A 16,047-nucleotide genomic window follows, 5' to 3' on the forward strand; every position below is an offset into this window, starting at 1 on the left:
ATGCATTTCTGTTGCCTCCAAGCTCGCAGTTTTCTTTCTCACTTTCACATTCCTGATTTCCTTTGTTTGGTTTTTTTGTAGGTGGAGTGGCTTAAGAACGAGGAGGTTATCGACCCTGCAGACGACAGAAACTTCTACATCACCATCGACCACAACCTCATTATTAAACAGGCTCGCCTCTCTGACACGGCCAACTACACCTGTGTGGCAAAGAACATTGTGGCGAAAAGACGCAGCACAACTGCCACAGTTATTGTCTATGGTAACCTACAGTCTTACCTTTCTACACGTTAATACAATTCGATTCAAAGTAGTTTACATGTGTCTGACCAGCTCATTGTTCTTACCAACCACACGGCTGATTAGTAAAGTGAGACACCGGTGTTGAGGAAACTTCCTTTATGAAGTTCAGCTCGGCTCAAAGTAAAAACAAATTTCAAAGTCACTCTGCATACTTTAAATCTCCCCCTCTCTCTCTCATGCAGCGTGTAACATTCACTCATTTTGTTCCTGCCAGAAGGTGTGCAAGGAATGGAAGATTTGTTTTTTTTCTCTTTTTTGATCTGCAGAGGTGCTGATGTGGCTGAGCTGTACTTAAAGAGACCCCTGCTGTGGTTTCACGCAGCCTCGCGCACTGTCTCTCTAACATCAGCTAACATGACTGTTATTGCACAGCACGGTTCTGACGTTAAACTTCAACAGCTGCTGGAGGCTACTTAAGACAGAACAAATGACACGTGAAGCAAATGTTCCTTTGAACCTCAGACATTGTTCTTTTTTTCTGTAGAAATGACTACTGGCTTGATAGCTCATTTAACTGAGGCCAGCAGAGTTCATCCTGTGCTTGATAGAACTTTTCATGGCTTTGCCAATTTAACTCTAAAAGGGAATAATAAAACAACTGCCCTCTTTCAGGTGCAGAAGTGCTTACAGATTTTATTCACTTTGCACGAACAGTGTAATGCATATTTCTAAATGAAGGTGGCGTATAAATACAGATGTGCATATAGTGCACATACCATAAAGGTGACCAGATGTCTGATACCATTATCAGAGTTTAGCTTCAAAGCCAGAATTTTCTCATCCTGTTCCCTTATCTCTTCCCTGGACTTACTGCATGGTTAGTATTATAATAGGAAGGCAGTGAGACAAGTGTCTCCTCAAGAATTTCATGTTACTAGCAGAGTATATTAGAGCCAAGTGTCAAAAAAGCACTTTGATGTCAGCCTGTCCTTTTCCTTTCCAAAGAGGACTACACAAGCATTCGTGTATACCCTGATTTCCTAAAAAGGCTGGGACTCTGTCTTAAGTGTGAAAGAGATTGCACTGACCTATAAATCAGTTAAACACTATATTCATCTAAAAGAAAAAGCTGAACATGTCAAAATATCGGATAGGCCAACAAAAAACAGTTGTTTAATGCTGCTAAAAAGAGAATCAGGACCCCCTGGAGTAACCTCTTACAATCTGTTCAGTTAATCTGCAGTGTTTCAGTTTGGGGATTGTATCATTTGTTGTATATACTGTAATATCATTAAAGGATTCAGAGAATTTGGATAAATCTCAGCACACCAGGGTAAAGTCTGCAAATTGTTATCGAATGGCTGTGTCCTTTGGCTGCTCATGTGGCACCAGATATGATTCTGTAGTGGAAAAGTGGAAAACACAGCTTGAGTTCAGAAACACTTCTGAAAACCTCTGCAAATAAAAACAAATGGTATAAAAATAAGATCCAGAAACGCTGCAGATTTCTCTCTGCCTCATCCTGTGGGCGATGAGCTGAAGGTGAGAAGGATGGTGGTCTTGTGGCCGGTGCACAGCTTAAGAGTATCAGTATCAGAAATGGTATGGGGGGAACATTAGTGCACATGGTATATGTGACCTGCATTGTTGATGCTAAACAGTATGTACATGTTTTGGATATGGGTCTGTAGTAAGTCTGTAGTCCAGGTGCTAAACTGGCCTGCCTTTGGTTCAGACCTGTTGGAAACATTTGGTTCAATGTGAAACAAAAATAGTTTTGCAAATCTTTTGCATTTTACACAGTCGTTCAGCTGTTTTGGAAATAAGTCTCTTTTGGAAAGGGGAAGCATAAGTTGACAGTGCTATTGTACAATATTACTGTACATGAAAGTATACACATTTCCCTGCAAAGAAGTGTGAGAAAACCTAGAGAATAAGGGCTATGCCTAATACTAGTGATATATAAATTAGAAGGAAAGGGAGCATGTTTATATCCCAGAGGTTTCCAGCAAAATCCCAGACAAAGATACTAGAAACAGTAAGTTGATAAGAAGAAAATGGCAGGGAGAGAAGAAGAAAAGAGGCGCGAAAGACAGAAGATAGAGCCTTTATTCATGGAGGAGACAAAGCAGACAGTAAATAAATGTGGGTCTTCCCCCAGAGTCCAATATTTTGGGCTTCACTCATAAGCATGTCACATTTGAAGGTCTGAGACTCCAAGGGGCCTGGTTCCACCATCTGAAATGCCACAGACTTGTTCTCAGCCACAAGCCCTGATGTCACTCCGCGCTGGATTTAGTCGCTGACAGAGATGGATGAGAGAGGGAAGAGAGGCATTAGAGGGAATCAGTGAATGGAAAATGCAGCAGTCTGACCAGAATTTACTGTCTGTCTGCAGTGCAAAGTAATTGCCCGATAGTTTAAGGTCAAAATGCAAAACAAAATGAACAATATTGGTACATTATATAGTAGGCAAATCACTTGAACCTCTGAGCTGGGCTTTCTTAGACAGTCAAATTAATGAGCTGGTCACTGAAAACAAACATGCAGAGTTTTTAATTTCATGGGTTTAGTTCTTTCACTCTAATTCACACACATTTGTGTTTTATTTTATTATTCAATTTAACAGTTTCACAGACCATAATCAAGTTATACTTAACATGTTTTACCACCGTGTGTTTCCAGTGAATGGTGGATGGTCGACATGGACAGAGTGGTCAGTGTGTAACAGCCGCTGTGGCCGTGGTTACCAGAAACGCACACGGAGCTGTACTAACCCAGCGCCACTCAATGGCGGTGCCATCTGTGAAGGGCAAGGCATCCAGAAGCTACCGTGTAATCCTCTCTGCCCAGGTATTAAAATGATAACACGCCCATGTGTACGTGGGCGTGTTGAGTTCAGGTGCACATAAACGAAATGCATTCAATTTGATGCGACTCTGTACGTTTGCACAAATTCCGCCCAGTTCGTGCGTCCACCGCACCCACTCCACCTGCTCGCGCGCTAAATTCATCTTCATCTTCTCATTTGTCATCTCGTTCGCTCGACCCTCATCTGTCCTGTCTGTTATGTGATAGTGGATGGCCTGTGGACAGAGTGGAGTAAGTGGTCCACCTGTGGGACAGAGTGCACCCACTGGAGGAGGAGAGAATGCAGCGACCCAGCACCCAAAAACGGGGGAAAGGACTGTGAGGGCATGGTGCTCCAGTCTAAGAACTGCACCGATGGGCTGTGCATGCAGAGTGAGTACCCGATTAATCCTCTGCGACTGTCTGACCTGCCAACAAAAGAAATCTCTTCACCCTTTGACCGGGACTTTCACTGTGCTCTTTCATCACTGCGCGCTGTGTTTCACATCCTCACATAACACGCTCACCCTGTCCTCACCCAGTCTGTTTCACTTCGCTCATACATAAACAATAAGACAAGCCGAAACGCCTCTCTGTCCTCTGCACTTGATCTGTTTCTCTTTATTTTTATGTACACAACAGACAAAAGCGTTTTTGATCAAAGCAACATAAAATCAAAAACCACCACACATCTTCCTGTGTCAGTTCTATTGCAAGCATAAGTACACGTTTAAAAAAAAAAAGTACTTGGCCGCAAGAGGAAGCAATCTAACTAATTATCCTTGTCATAAGCTAAGAATTTGGGAGGTATATTTGAAAATAATAAGTCATTATGCACTAATTACACAAAGGGGAGGGGGCACAACGACTAAACTGCTTTGATTACTACCTTTACTGAAAAACTCTGGATTCCTGCGTCCAACGATAGGAAACACAAGGCCACAAAGTAGCACGTGTTTGGACTCGCCCTCTTTTCCGAGCTGGCCTTTATGTTCACTGTAAAGTGAACAAATACATATCATTTGGTATTACAATAACTTAAAAAAAAAACACAAAAGACATCCAGATGCACCAGCATTTTTTTTCTTTGCTTTTACTTTGTCTTTCAAGTAGCAAACTAAAGCCAGTTTGTGGTGCAGCCAGATATTTTTCTGCAGGCAGAGAATTGTTTTCTTCTCCTCTTTGTTCCAGTGAAGTTAAAAACAGCCACGCACTCCAGTGAAGCCAACAATCCTGCTTCCTCTGCCTTATAACACATTCACAGATTAGAATCGAGCCGCAGTTGCTTTGATGCACATTTGTGTGTATGTGTTTGCATGCGTGCCGCAGTATTATGTTGTTACAGGGTGAAACACCTACATCCTAAAACATCAAAACTAAACCAAAAGTGCTAGTAGTGATTCTGTGCCTTTAATAAAAAGAGAGAGTCTGTGAAAGGGAGAGAGCATCGCAGAGTAAGTGAATTAAACTCTGTGTCTAGTTGCATAAAATTCCTATTTAATAAACATCTCTGTAGGTGTAGGACCCAATCGCTGTCACAAATGCCTCTGTCGTGTGTATAACCTATTACAGATGGTGATGTGACACTAATAATATAACAGCAGCTCAGCTGCTAGATGTATAAAATTTGAGACAGCTAGCGACTGCTGTGTGCAGCAGATCTGAGTTTTTGCTGCACCATAAGGTTGTAAACTGCTACCTGTTGATGTGGTGTAGCGTAGGTTACATCTTCAGATGCAGATGGCTGGTGGATCTGTATGCCTCTGAAGTAGATGCCTGCCGTCACACGCATGTTCTATATGTGCTAAGGACGGTGTTCAGGAAACGTTTTAACATCAGAGAGAGGTTGCATTAGCTCATTACGAGAGGGAGCACATATGTAAACGGCATATAGAAGCACGAGAGAGAGAGAGAAAAAAAATCAATAAGAAGGCCGTGACAGATGTGCTGTTATTTGTCTCTCTTCGTCTTGTTTTATTTCCCTCTGCAACACAACATATGTTCACCCCACACTTCCCTGCCCTTCTGTACACCCTTTGCAACTCAGCCTACACCAAAAGCATTAGTTCTTGGTAGATTGATGGCTAGTTTTCAGAGAATATAAAGCCATAATGATATAGATTTAGGATCATTTCAGAGATTGATTTTCTTTCTTTTCTTTTTTTTGGGGAAGCTAAAAGGGTGAAGCCACTTATGTCAATGCTAATGACCATTTCCACAAGCATTTAGGAGAACGGCCCATTATCTGAAAGCTCATGTTATGGCAAATATGATTGGGAATGGAAGTTGTGTGCAATCTGAACTCACCTTGGACCGCTGGTCTGCTCCCTCTAGTGCAGGGCCGTGATCTGAGCAAACACGTGTCTGTGGATTCCATTGCAGCTTGATCTTATTTTCTGTTGTTTGAATTTATTTAAATCATTTCAATTGCAGTCCATCACCAAAATCCACCGAAGGAATTTGATAGACCAGACCTTGAAATAGAACGTGGTGCTCAGCTCCATCACTGCCTCCTGCAGAAATACAACTGACTCGCATCAAAAAGAGTTGTTATAATTAACTTTGCAGCTTGTTTATCACATTTAGACTGTCAGGGAGTTTTCTGGGTGGGAGGGGTTGGATTTAACAAAGTTATGTGTCTTTAAATTGATCTAGAAAGGTTGCACTCTGCGTGTTTAGAGAGAAGTTCCCAACTCTTACACATGTAGAGTTTTCACTGTTCACTTAGCCTGACCTGTCTAAATCTCTTTTTTGCACTCCCCCTGTGGTCTGCAGCTCTTGATACTGATGTTGTTTTTCAAGCCTTTGGTAACCCTGCTCTCTGACACGACATTTTCTCTGACATATTGATCTAGAGAGAGGGGAACACCAACTCCAGCAAGGGGACACGCTTCATTGCTATCGAACACCAGAGGCAGGACAGCCGTGACTCCTAAGCTTCAGTTCAGACTCTTAAGTTTCAGTTCAGCCTCCAAACACCATAAAGTTATATCCTCTGTGTTTTATATGCGGTTTCAAAGATTAGTTAAAATGTCAATAAATATTATTTGTCATGTAATTAGCAATTTCATTAAACATAGAAGAGTAAGGAGCCTTTAAATAACGTGACAAATGACTTTCTCTTCCCCAAATGACAGTGTATTTCCCAGAGATTGGAAATCTGTCACATTCAAAGGAGTAATTGTTAAAACACAGACAATGATTTCCTGTACTATGCTTCCCTCTTCCTCTCCCAGCTCTGTGTTGCCAATAAAGAATAAACTTCGGCGATCTGACGTTTCCTTATGAGCCCACCCACTGAAGCATGCCTTTATGTCGGCTGTGCTGTAGACTCGGTTGGGCTGAATAGAAACTCCACAGGATGGGTTCAAATGGGCCATCAGTTAGACTGAATGCAACAGCTGACCTCCCCCTGCTCCGTCCCGGCATCCCGGTTGCCTGATTACATGTACACACCAATCCCATCTATCAGGCCATTGATTTTCCTGTCAGTCCACTTGTCTGCCTGTGGCTCTCTCCCTTTTCCAATAAGGACTTCATTGTTTGTATAGTTGTTTATGGATGTCCCAGGGAGACTGAATATTATGTGTGCTTGTGCACTATTCCTGGCTCTGTCTTTCTAGCCTGCTTTGCACTTCATTTCAGTAAAAAACCTGGCCACAACAAAAAACAACCAAGACCCCAGTTTGGGCCAAAAAACACACACACACACACATACACACATAAAAAAAACAACCTATCTTAGCTGAAGATTTTTCTAATCTCTCAATCGCATGTCTTCAACTTTCCACATCACTGTCCTTCAGCCCTTTTCCACTTCCTGCTTCCCTAACATAATCATTCCTTTTATCTCGCGCACTACCCTCTCCATCCACCTTCCAGTGACAGATGAAAGGCTGTAGGTTCTGCCGACTCGGCTGGAGCCCACACTTTATCAGCCCCACCATCCCCCTCACCTGCCAGCATCAGTCCTGCTGCTGCTAAGGCACTAAGCCCAGTTGATGGATCGCGCCACTCTCTTACAGAACCTCCATGTTTCCCCTGCTCTCCTCATCCATCTCCATACACAGATATAGAGAGGAGGGGCCAAATCAAGAAAGATCGCTTCCCCGTGCCATCACTCCTACTCATGAGTTTGTTGCTGTCTCATTTGTTGAGTTTGTTTTTCTGTTGGAAATTTGATTTTCATCATCCCTCTCCTCCCCCCCACCCCCATCTTTCTCTCTTCCCTCCCCTTCTCCATACCTCTCGCTCTACTATCCATATCCGCTTCTCTCTTCAAGGTTCCTTATATCAGAAGTCCTCTGAGGCAAAAGACAAGAGTGATATTGGAAATTCATGTGAGTTATTGTTTTGTTTTGTTTTTTCCCCCCATTTCGTTCTTTTTTCATTATTTCTGCATTCTTGTCACGTCTGCCTTTGTTTTTTTTGTTTTTTTAAGGCATCTTTAATGCTTTAATGTGCACGACCTGAATTTGCAGTCTTACATACAGATTTTCCTTTTTAGCAAAAAGCAACATTTCAGAAATAGCCATTTTGCACTAAAAGCATAAAACAAAACACAACAACGTGTCCATAAGTAAAATGAAAAACAATGTTTGCGAATGTTCTTCTGTGTCCACCAGCGAGTTATTGTTGCTCTTCTGTTTTTTACTTCATAACCACCTCAGGATATGATCCGTTTTGATCGCCCTAACCCTTTCCTCGTAATGTGTCTGTGCTAGCAGGCTGCTTGTTTACAGCCACGCTACTATTCTCGAAGTAAGAGCTGACCCTGCTCTTTACCCTGCCGAACTTTGCCTCACCAGCAGCTCATGCACTGTGTCAAGCAGACATTTTAACCTACCAGATAGTAAAGCTTTCGGAAATGAACATTGTTTATTGATCAGTTACCAGGCAAGAGCATAAACTCAAAATAATATTTGCTGTGACCTCCATTTGCTTTAAAATATCACCAGTTCTCATAGAAATATCCTCAGTATGTGTGTGTGCATATCATATATATATATATATATATATTTCAAAATTCTCAGCTAGAAGAATTTTTGTAGGTTGTTCTTGCACAGTTCTTCTGTGGATTTCGGCTGCTTTAAGATTTTTGTCTCTTCATGTATAATTTAGGGCTGACTCAATGTTCTGGTCGGAGTGAGGGGCGAGGCTCTGTAAGACTGTTGCTTCTTGGTTTTAAAGGTCTTTGTAAATCTGTCTGTTTTTGGGTTGTTGTTAGTTTAAATGTGACCTTTTCAAAGAGCCCATTTGTTGGTATGTGCTATGGTTAAGAATTTGCACATCTATGCTGATTTTCTTTGGGGGGTGGGGGCATTATTTTCCATCTCTCACCCATCCCTTTGTAAATTTTTGCAACCTCGCTGAGAATGAAGTGTTCAAATAATCCCTTTCAGTTTCATTTCTTGTACTTTCCAACAATGGCTCATGTTCAAAGCGATGTATTAATCTAAGTGATACGTTTTAATGCGTACACTTAGCAGGTTGCTGCCTTTATCATCAAAGCATGAATAGAAGATTATTCGACTGAGGGGATATATGTTAAATAACTGCGGGGAAGCTTGGCAGAGGGAACGCAGTGAAATTACATTTTCAAACTTTCATCACTGACTCCCTGCTCTGTTTTCTGTTTGTGTCTGTGCTAGAAGAAGGATTAGAGGATGTATCTTTAATGCGATGTCTCACTCCAGGCTGAAAAGTCATGGCTGGGACATGCATGTCCTTCCTCACAGAAAACATCTATGGGAGCACTACAATATTAATACCCTTTTCCCCCACTTAAATTGTAGTCTTTCAATAAAAATTACAGAAATGATCTTTAATTGAAATGGAGGTCACTCTAAATATTATTCAATAGGGATTCATCAAGAAATTAAATGTAATATGATTTAAATAAGTGTTGAATAGTGGACTTATTTAATTACATTGAAATCCTTTTTATGGAATAAAAATCAAACCATAAGTTACTGGAAATGAAGCCAGAAAGGAAGTATGTGATTAAAATGACACAACGCGCGACTTTCACTTGTCACGAAAGCACTCTGCTCTTGGTTTCCTTTCGCTCTGCTCCTTTATCCTCCTTTGTGCGCGAGAACACAAGAGACACAGACTGAGTGCCTTCTGTATCCCTGAGACACACGAGGCTAATTTACACAAATGCTCGGCCATCGTGCACGTCTTCAAAGCGCCCTGTATGGATTTATGGGTGACACTGCCATCTACTGGTGCAGATATTGTGCAATTTCAACACACACATCATCTCAAAAATTGTTGTGTCTGCCCGATCACAACACCTTTTTGTTCTCCTGTTGATAAGAGTGTGTTTGTAAGCATTTGCTTTGGCGTTTGTCTTTCTTTGGACAATGACTTCACTTGTGCAATGTCCATGCATGTGTTGAACAATACGTGCATACATGCTCATACATGCCTTTTTGACATTTCGTGTCCTCCACATAAGAGCTTCACCCCCATTTGTCAACTTGGTGACAGTGAAGGACATTCCTTATCAAACACCAAAGAGAGTTCAGACTGTCAGTAGGCATCCATTAAAAGGTTTGATCTTTAATGAGAGCCCGTCTGAGTCTGTATTTCTAAAAGGCACATATATCCATGCCAGGCCTACTAATCACTGAGGCTTCTCCAGCTGGATAGTGGACAGAAAGTCTCTGGGAGGGAGACGGAGATGAAAGACAATTTGAGAAATGTGAGCCATGTCTAGATCTTATCTGCAGTGTGTAAGAACAAAAACAGAGACAGACTCTGAACTTCAGCACAGAGCATGGTAATTTGAAGATGAAAACATCGACATCTCTGTCTTCAGAACTTTTGATCTTGGTTCTGAGCAGAAATCTTTGTGTCACTGGACCGCGGTGGAACAGCCTTCTTTATTAATTGTGCTGTTTAAATGAATTTTTGTCACCATTTACTTTATTATATGGTTATTACATTGTTATTTTATCAAGGTCTTGCACATGACACAGTGCAGTATGTATTATTTCAAGAATTCTGAGGCCATTTTTAACATTCGCATACAAGATAGTGAACAGATGTTGGCGTGCCTTTTAGTGTGTCGCACATCTCCAAGCAAACAGTGAAAAAAGGCCAGATGATGTGTGTCAAACTAAGTTGCCTGCATCATTATCTCGCCTCAGTTTTAACAATCAAGAGAGCCTCGTGTTTTTTTCATGAACTGTGTTTCCCACAGCAGGTCAGCATTAATCAAAAAAGACTGGAGCTATACTTCGTGCATTTATTTCTCAGTAGATAGTTATTAATATCCGGCTCAATCGTAAACCAGGATATTACCCTGCTGATAATGACTTCATCACAAGTCCTGCATACTGAGAGAAAAAGGCTTTATGTCATAAATGGAAGCATTACGAGATCTTAAAAGACTTTTTTTTTTTTCTGTCTGTGTTTTTTGTCTTTCGTCCCCAAACTCCTTCTCCAGTGGCCCCCACTACTGATGATGTAGCTCTTTATGTGGGTATTGTGATAGCAGTGATCATGTGCCTGGTTATCTCCGTCGTCGTGGCACTCTTCATCTACAGGAAGAACCACCGGGACTTCAGCTCTGACATCATTGATTCCTCTGCCCTCAACGGAGGGTTCCAGCCGGTCAGCATTAAGACCGCTCGCAAAGGTGAGTTATACGAGAGAGGCGTGTGTGAGTGTTTGAGCGTTGGTTTTTCTATATATCAAAATGTAACTGCATCTCAAATCGGTACATAAATAGATTAAACTTTCTTCTGTGTGAAAGGTAAGTGCACCTTTGCTGTCCTAGAGTTGCCCCCTTTAATCCAAGGAACTTTTAGATCCGTAACTGTGTCACTGGCTTAAAAATGTTACCATTTTTTCCAAGTAAAAATCCCTTCAGTTGCAAGATATTTGAAGAAAAGGCCATTTGAATGGGATTCTATAGCCCTCCATTTGTTCTTTTTGAGCCCATTATTAGTGGATTTCCTTTTGTCACTAGTATAATTATCCTGTTAGTTTCAGCTTTTGGGCAAATGGTCTCACAATATCTTCATTTGCTCTTTGATATCATGAAGATTTAATTGTTAAATCAGTCACTGCAAGCTGCCCGGTCCCAGATGCAGCTAACCCTAATCCATTACATTTGGTGAGCTGTTTTTGGTCTGCGCCAAACATTTTTATGTATTCTGACCAAACAGTTCTGCCCTCGATTCGCCTGTCTACATCACATTATTCCAAGACGTCTGGTTCGTACCTGTATGTTCACTGGCCAGCTGTGATTTTGCTCTAATGTTCTTTTTGGACAACTTTTCAACTTTTTCCTGGAACGCCTCTCACGCACGTCAGATTTTAAGATTTTTTGGTTGTATATTCAAGCACTTGCATCCCAACAGTTGCAAAATAAACCCACAAATCATGGGATCAAGTTTTCAAGCATTCCTTGATGACTTCTTTTTTGCATCAGACAGTCTGCTTTTGCTGTGGCAGCTGTTCCCACACATGGAAATAGCTATTATTTTACCAAGAAGTGTAATAAATTTAACAAATGAGGCAAAACTTAAATGCACAAAGTTTTGAAAGAACCTAATGTGCCAAATGTTTCCTCAAAACCTGCCCAAAAACCGTGTTAAAAACTGAATATTTTGTTTCCATAAAATTAAGATACAGAAAGTGGCTCCGTGTATTGTTGAAGCTTAAGCACAATTCAATCCTCTTTTAGTAAAGGTGTTGCTACTTAATGGTACAGACTCAGTTCAGCAGATTAAAAGAAATGTAATACTCGACCTTAGACACACCTGTGTTGTCAGGCATATGGAATGACTTTCATTAGTGCTGGCATTAATAATAGCTTCATTATCTTCAAAACATTACCTTAACCCACTGAGACACGTCTGACTCTGGAGGCACGTGCGTCAGCCGTGGTGAAACTATTAAAATGCTTGCTGTTGTGATGGGAGGCCACATTATGCCCAGTCATTAAAGCACAATAAGGCCAGTCTCTGTGTAATTAGATTTGGACTGTTGATGCAGGACTTAAAGTAAGTTACATGCATGAGGACAGGTCACTGTGAACTGGCCAAAAAGACAGCAGGGAGAGAGACAGAAATATGTAACTGTGTTGTAAATGATTAGTGTGAGCTTTTGGAAAGAGGAAATAAATAAATAAATAAAAGCAGAAGAGATAAAAATACAATGAAGAGACTAGAGACGAAGCTTTTTAATGTGGGACAATTCAAAAAGATAAACACCATCGAACAACAACCCTTGTTAAAGGTGCTGCTTCTGTCACCGCTCTTATAAAGTAAAGGATAATTTGAAGCCAAGCCTATTTAAAACAGCTCCCGAGCAGAAGGCACTTTGGTTAAAGAATCTACCAATATTCAAGCTTTTTCATTTATTTATTATTTTCTAAAAGAAATCCAAACTCTGAAACTGTATAATGAAGCTGAATTTATATGAATAACATTATATTTAAATCATTTTACTTTCTGTTGATTATATATCCTTAACATTATCCTTCACCTTTACAGATATAGTTAATATATTAAGTATTATAATATAGATCGATGTTACTGTGGGGTTATTCATATTTCATATGTTTGAACCACCTGATCATGACAGAAACAATTGGTGGTGATTTAAAAAACAGTGGTGTTGGAGGAATCATATAAGCTGATCCACTTTACTTCCACCTTATCTCTGTCTTTCCTAAAGTAGCCTACTAAAAGCTGTAATTTATGTTCTATATACTGTATGAAGCATGCATAAAGCACATCACACACAATTTGCTGTGAAGAAGATAATTCATGGGTGGAAATGTCACATCCACCACAGTGCTCAGTGCAAACAAGGGTTAAATTGGAATTTGTAATGTTGGGGGGGGGGGGTCTCTTATTTCAGTGTTGCCATCGGTGCGCGTGCTGTGTGCAGGAGCAACAGTGACAGGGGAAATATCCCTACATGCAAAGAAAAATTAGCGTGATTGATCTAATTTGACAGAGTATGTGAACTATAACAAGGTCTGATCTCCGCTGACAGCTCTCTGCTCTGAAATGTGGCAGTGTGTAACAAATTCTCATGTCTCTGTGTCAAATACACAGTTGGAAAGATGGTGTAGGAACTGGTGTTTGAATAGAAGAACCAGTTAAGGGAATCATTGAGATTTTGCGTTTTATGGTGCTAGACACAGGCATTAATGATGTGCTAGGAGATGATTGTGTTAGCTTTAATTACCAAGAAGTGGTGCAATTTGAGTTTCTGTGATATTTTGCTCAAATCTTGTTTGCTGGTCATGACATTTTGACTTGAGCTTAAGCCTGCAAGCCACGTTAATGCGACACTTAGCTGAGATTATCCCTTGTTAAGTAGGTCTCAGTTTCATCCTGCAGTCCGTGGCACCTGTGCAATCTAATTAACAAAAGAGGGGGGAGGGGGGTTATCTGAAACCTGGTTTTGGGGGAAACCTGAGGAAAATATACAGTTTTATATGAATGAGAGCTGAAGCATATTTTGTTTAATTTCCTAATACAGATTGTGAAAATATGGGCCATACATTCTTGGAGATGGATGTTGCAAAACATGCCCTCCAGTGACACACTAGTACTTGCACTACTTCTAGTTTATTACTGGAACAACTTTTCTGACTCTCATTAACATTTGCATCATTTAGAAACTTGTGAGGGGGTGGAGACAGTGGAGAAGCTGGAGGACAGAGAGGCCCCCACTGACCCTCGCTCCACCCACTCAGTCCAGCTATTGAACATTTATCCTACTGGGTAAACCGAACATTCACGATGCCATCTGTTACTCATAAATCACAGCTGCACCTATAACTTCTCTGACTGAGTAATGTTTCTTGGTGGTGAAGTGGACCTCCCTAATGAGTAAAAAACAAAAAAGCCGTGCTCCAGTCTCACTGATTGCTGCCAGCAGTTCATTTCCTCATGGATATATAGGCTTCAAGTTAGTTTCTTCCTGATTCCTTTCCCAATACATGTGTTAAGACATTTATTCTGCTTTACCCATGTTGTTTTCTTTCCTTTTCAGCTGATCTCCTATCAGCACCCCCTGACCTGACCTCAGCAGCTGCCATGTACCGCGGCCCAGTTTACGCTCTCCATGACGTGGGTGACAAAATACCCATGACCAATTCTCCTCTGCTTGACCCGCTCCCTAACTTGAAGATTAAGGTGTACAATTCTTCAGGCTTAGTGACTCCACAGGATGACCTAGGAGGAGAATTTTCCTCTAAACTGTCACCTAAGCTGCCGCACTGCCTACTGGACAACGGTGACAACACAATGGGCCGGCGCACACAGACCCAGACGTTGCTCCGCACCAGGGATCCATCATGCACTGCTCTGGGCTCGTTCAGCTCCCAGGGAGGACAGCTTATTGTGCCCAACTCAGGTACTATACTAGCCAAAGATAGGTAGTGATTTTCCATATTTATATATTTTTATTTTATAGGTGATTCAGTTGGATATCAAGAAAAAATGTTGCATATTTCAAAGTATGCAGGAATGTAAAAAAGAAATAGTTTAAAAAATGAATAAACGAGCTTAGGTTCATGAAAAGCAGCATCTGCTACTTCCAGCAGATTCTATCAGTGTTCGTCTTAAAACTCATTAGCTGTCTTTTGTGAGTTATGATTGGAGCCACGTTTTTCATTCACTCAGTGGCACATCAGCATTTAGTAATAGCACCTCCACTTGTGTGGATGTGCATGTGTGAATGTCTATATGTGTGCACATACTGAAAGGAAACTCCTCTCATTGTATAGCCTGATAGGAAATGAAATATACCATCAGCTTTTCTCATCGTGTCCTTAAATCTCTACTCTTGTTTCACTTAATAATGTGCTGGTGATGATGATCTCGGCCCACGTTTCCCTTAAAGATCCCATTTTAAAAAAACATTAAAAGAAACTTCAAACACAAAACTTGCTGGTGTCTCCACTGGATTTCTGCCAGTCTCATAGTGATGACAAGACTCCGGGAAGTCACTATGTCTGACCAGGAAATGATCTGGCACATAATACCCTCCTCATAAAAGTGCAAGTTTACATTATTTATTTTGATTAGTGAACATTAGAGGTTGTGGTAGAGCCAGGCTGGCCGTCTCCTCCTGTCTTTATGCTGGGAAAAGTTTACTGGCTGCAGATTTTCTTTGATTTAGATTTAGTTAACATGTTTGATAGTGATATCAATCTTGCCATCAACTCTCTGCAAGAAAATACATTTCAGAAAGTTGCTACCTCCACCAAGGAGGTTATGTTTTTGGTAGGGTTTGCATGCATGCGTGTCATTCTGTCTGAATTCTGATAAAACTTTGCAGGAGTGTATAGTGGGGTCAACTTAGCAATCCATTCAAATTTGGCTTACGTGTGCCAAGGTCTTCAAAGTCAACTTCATGATTTATTGGTTCAAAATTGACAGAAAGCCTTTTAACTATAAACTGATTCTTACAAATCCGGTGTGTACTGTCAACCTCTAGAAAGATTTCAAATATTATGGCATATTTGACCCCTGACCTCTCCTTCAAGGTCAATAGACTGATTTGAAAGGTCAAAGTGATAATAATGCTATATAGAGCTATTTAAAACTATGTTCCTTACCACCATGGTTGGTATTGACATCGTATAAGCATATAGCGAATGATATATGGGGATTCTAAATATCACGTTATAGTTTGCATCCAAACTTCATATGACATGTGACCTCTGCCCTCACTTTTTCAAATTGACCCCAAAATGTGTGACATCTTTAAAGAAAGTATTGTCAAGAGAAAGAGAATGAATTCAAATTCAAATTCAAATTTTATTTGTCACGTACACAGTCATACACAGTACGATATGCAGTGAAATGCTTAGACAACTGCTCGTGACCTAAAGAAAAAAAAAGGAAAAGGCTATGAATAAGATAGGAAATAAATATGAAAAATTAAAAAGGGTAAATTTAACTAGGAGGGAAT

General features: G+C 40.7%; 1 protein-coding gene across 3 annotated transcripts in view; it reads left to right on the forward strand.

The window, feature by feature from the left end:
• The window catches only part of unc5cb (unc-5 netrin receptor Cb), a 124,838-nt gene that overhangs the window by 94,317 nt on the left and 14,474 nt on the right, over positions 1 to 16,047 (forward strand). The window contains exons 5-10 of one of the 3 annotated variants that reach the window (XM_026173823.2): positions 82 to 262; positions 2,929 to 3,096; positions 3,322 to 3,486; positions 7,377 to 7,433; positions 10,550 to 10,741; positions 14,122 to 14,484. In XM_026173823.2, coding sequence (XP_026029608.1) covers positions 82 to 262; positions 2,929 to 3,096; positions 3,322 to 3,486; positions 7,377 to 7,433; positions 10,550 to 10,741; positions 14,122 to 14,484 — 1,126 coding nt within the window. The remainder of the gene's footprint in view (positions 1 to 81; positions 263 to 2,928; positions 3,097 to 3,321; positions 3,487 to 7,376; positions 7,434 to 10,549; positions 10,742 to 14,121; positions 14,485 to 16,047) is intronic. The other 2 variants (XM_026173824.2, XM_026173825.2) reach the window with 2 other exon arrangements.

Source organism: Astatotilapia calliptera, chromosome 7, assembly GCF_964374335.1.
Source record: "Astatotilapia calliptera chromosome 7, fAstCal68.1, whole genome shotgun sequence".
NCBI lineage: Eukaryota > Metazoa > Chordata > Actinopteri > Cichliformes > Cichlidae > Astatotilapia > Astatotilapia calliptera.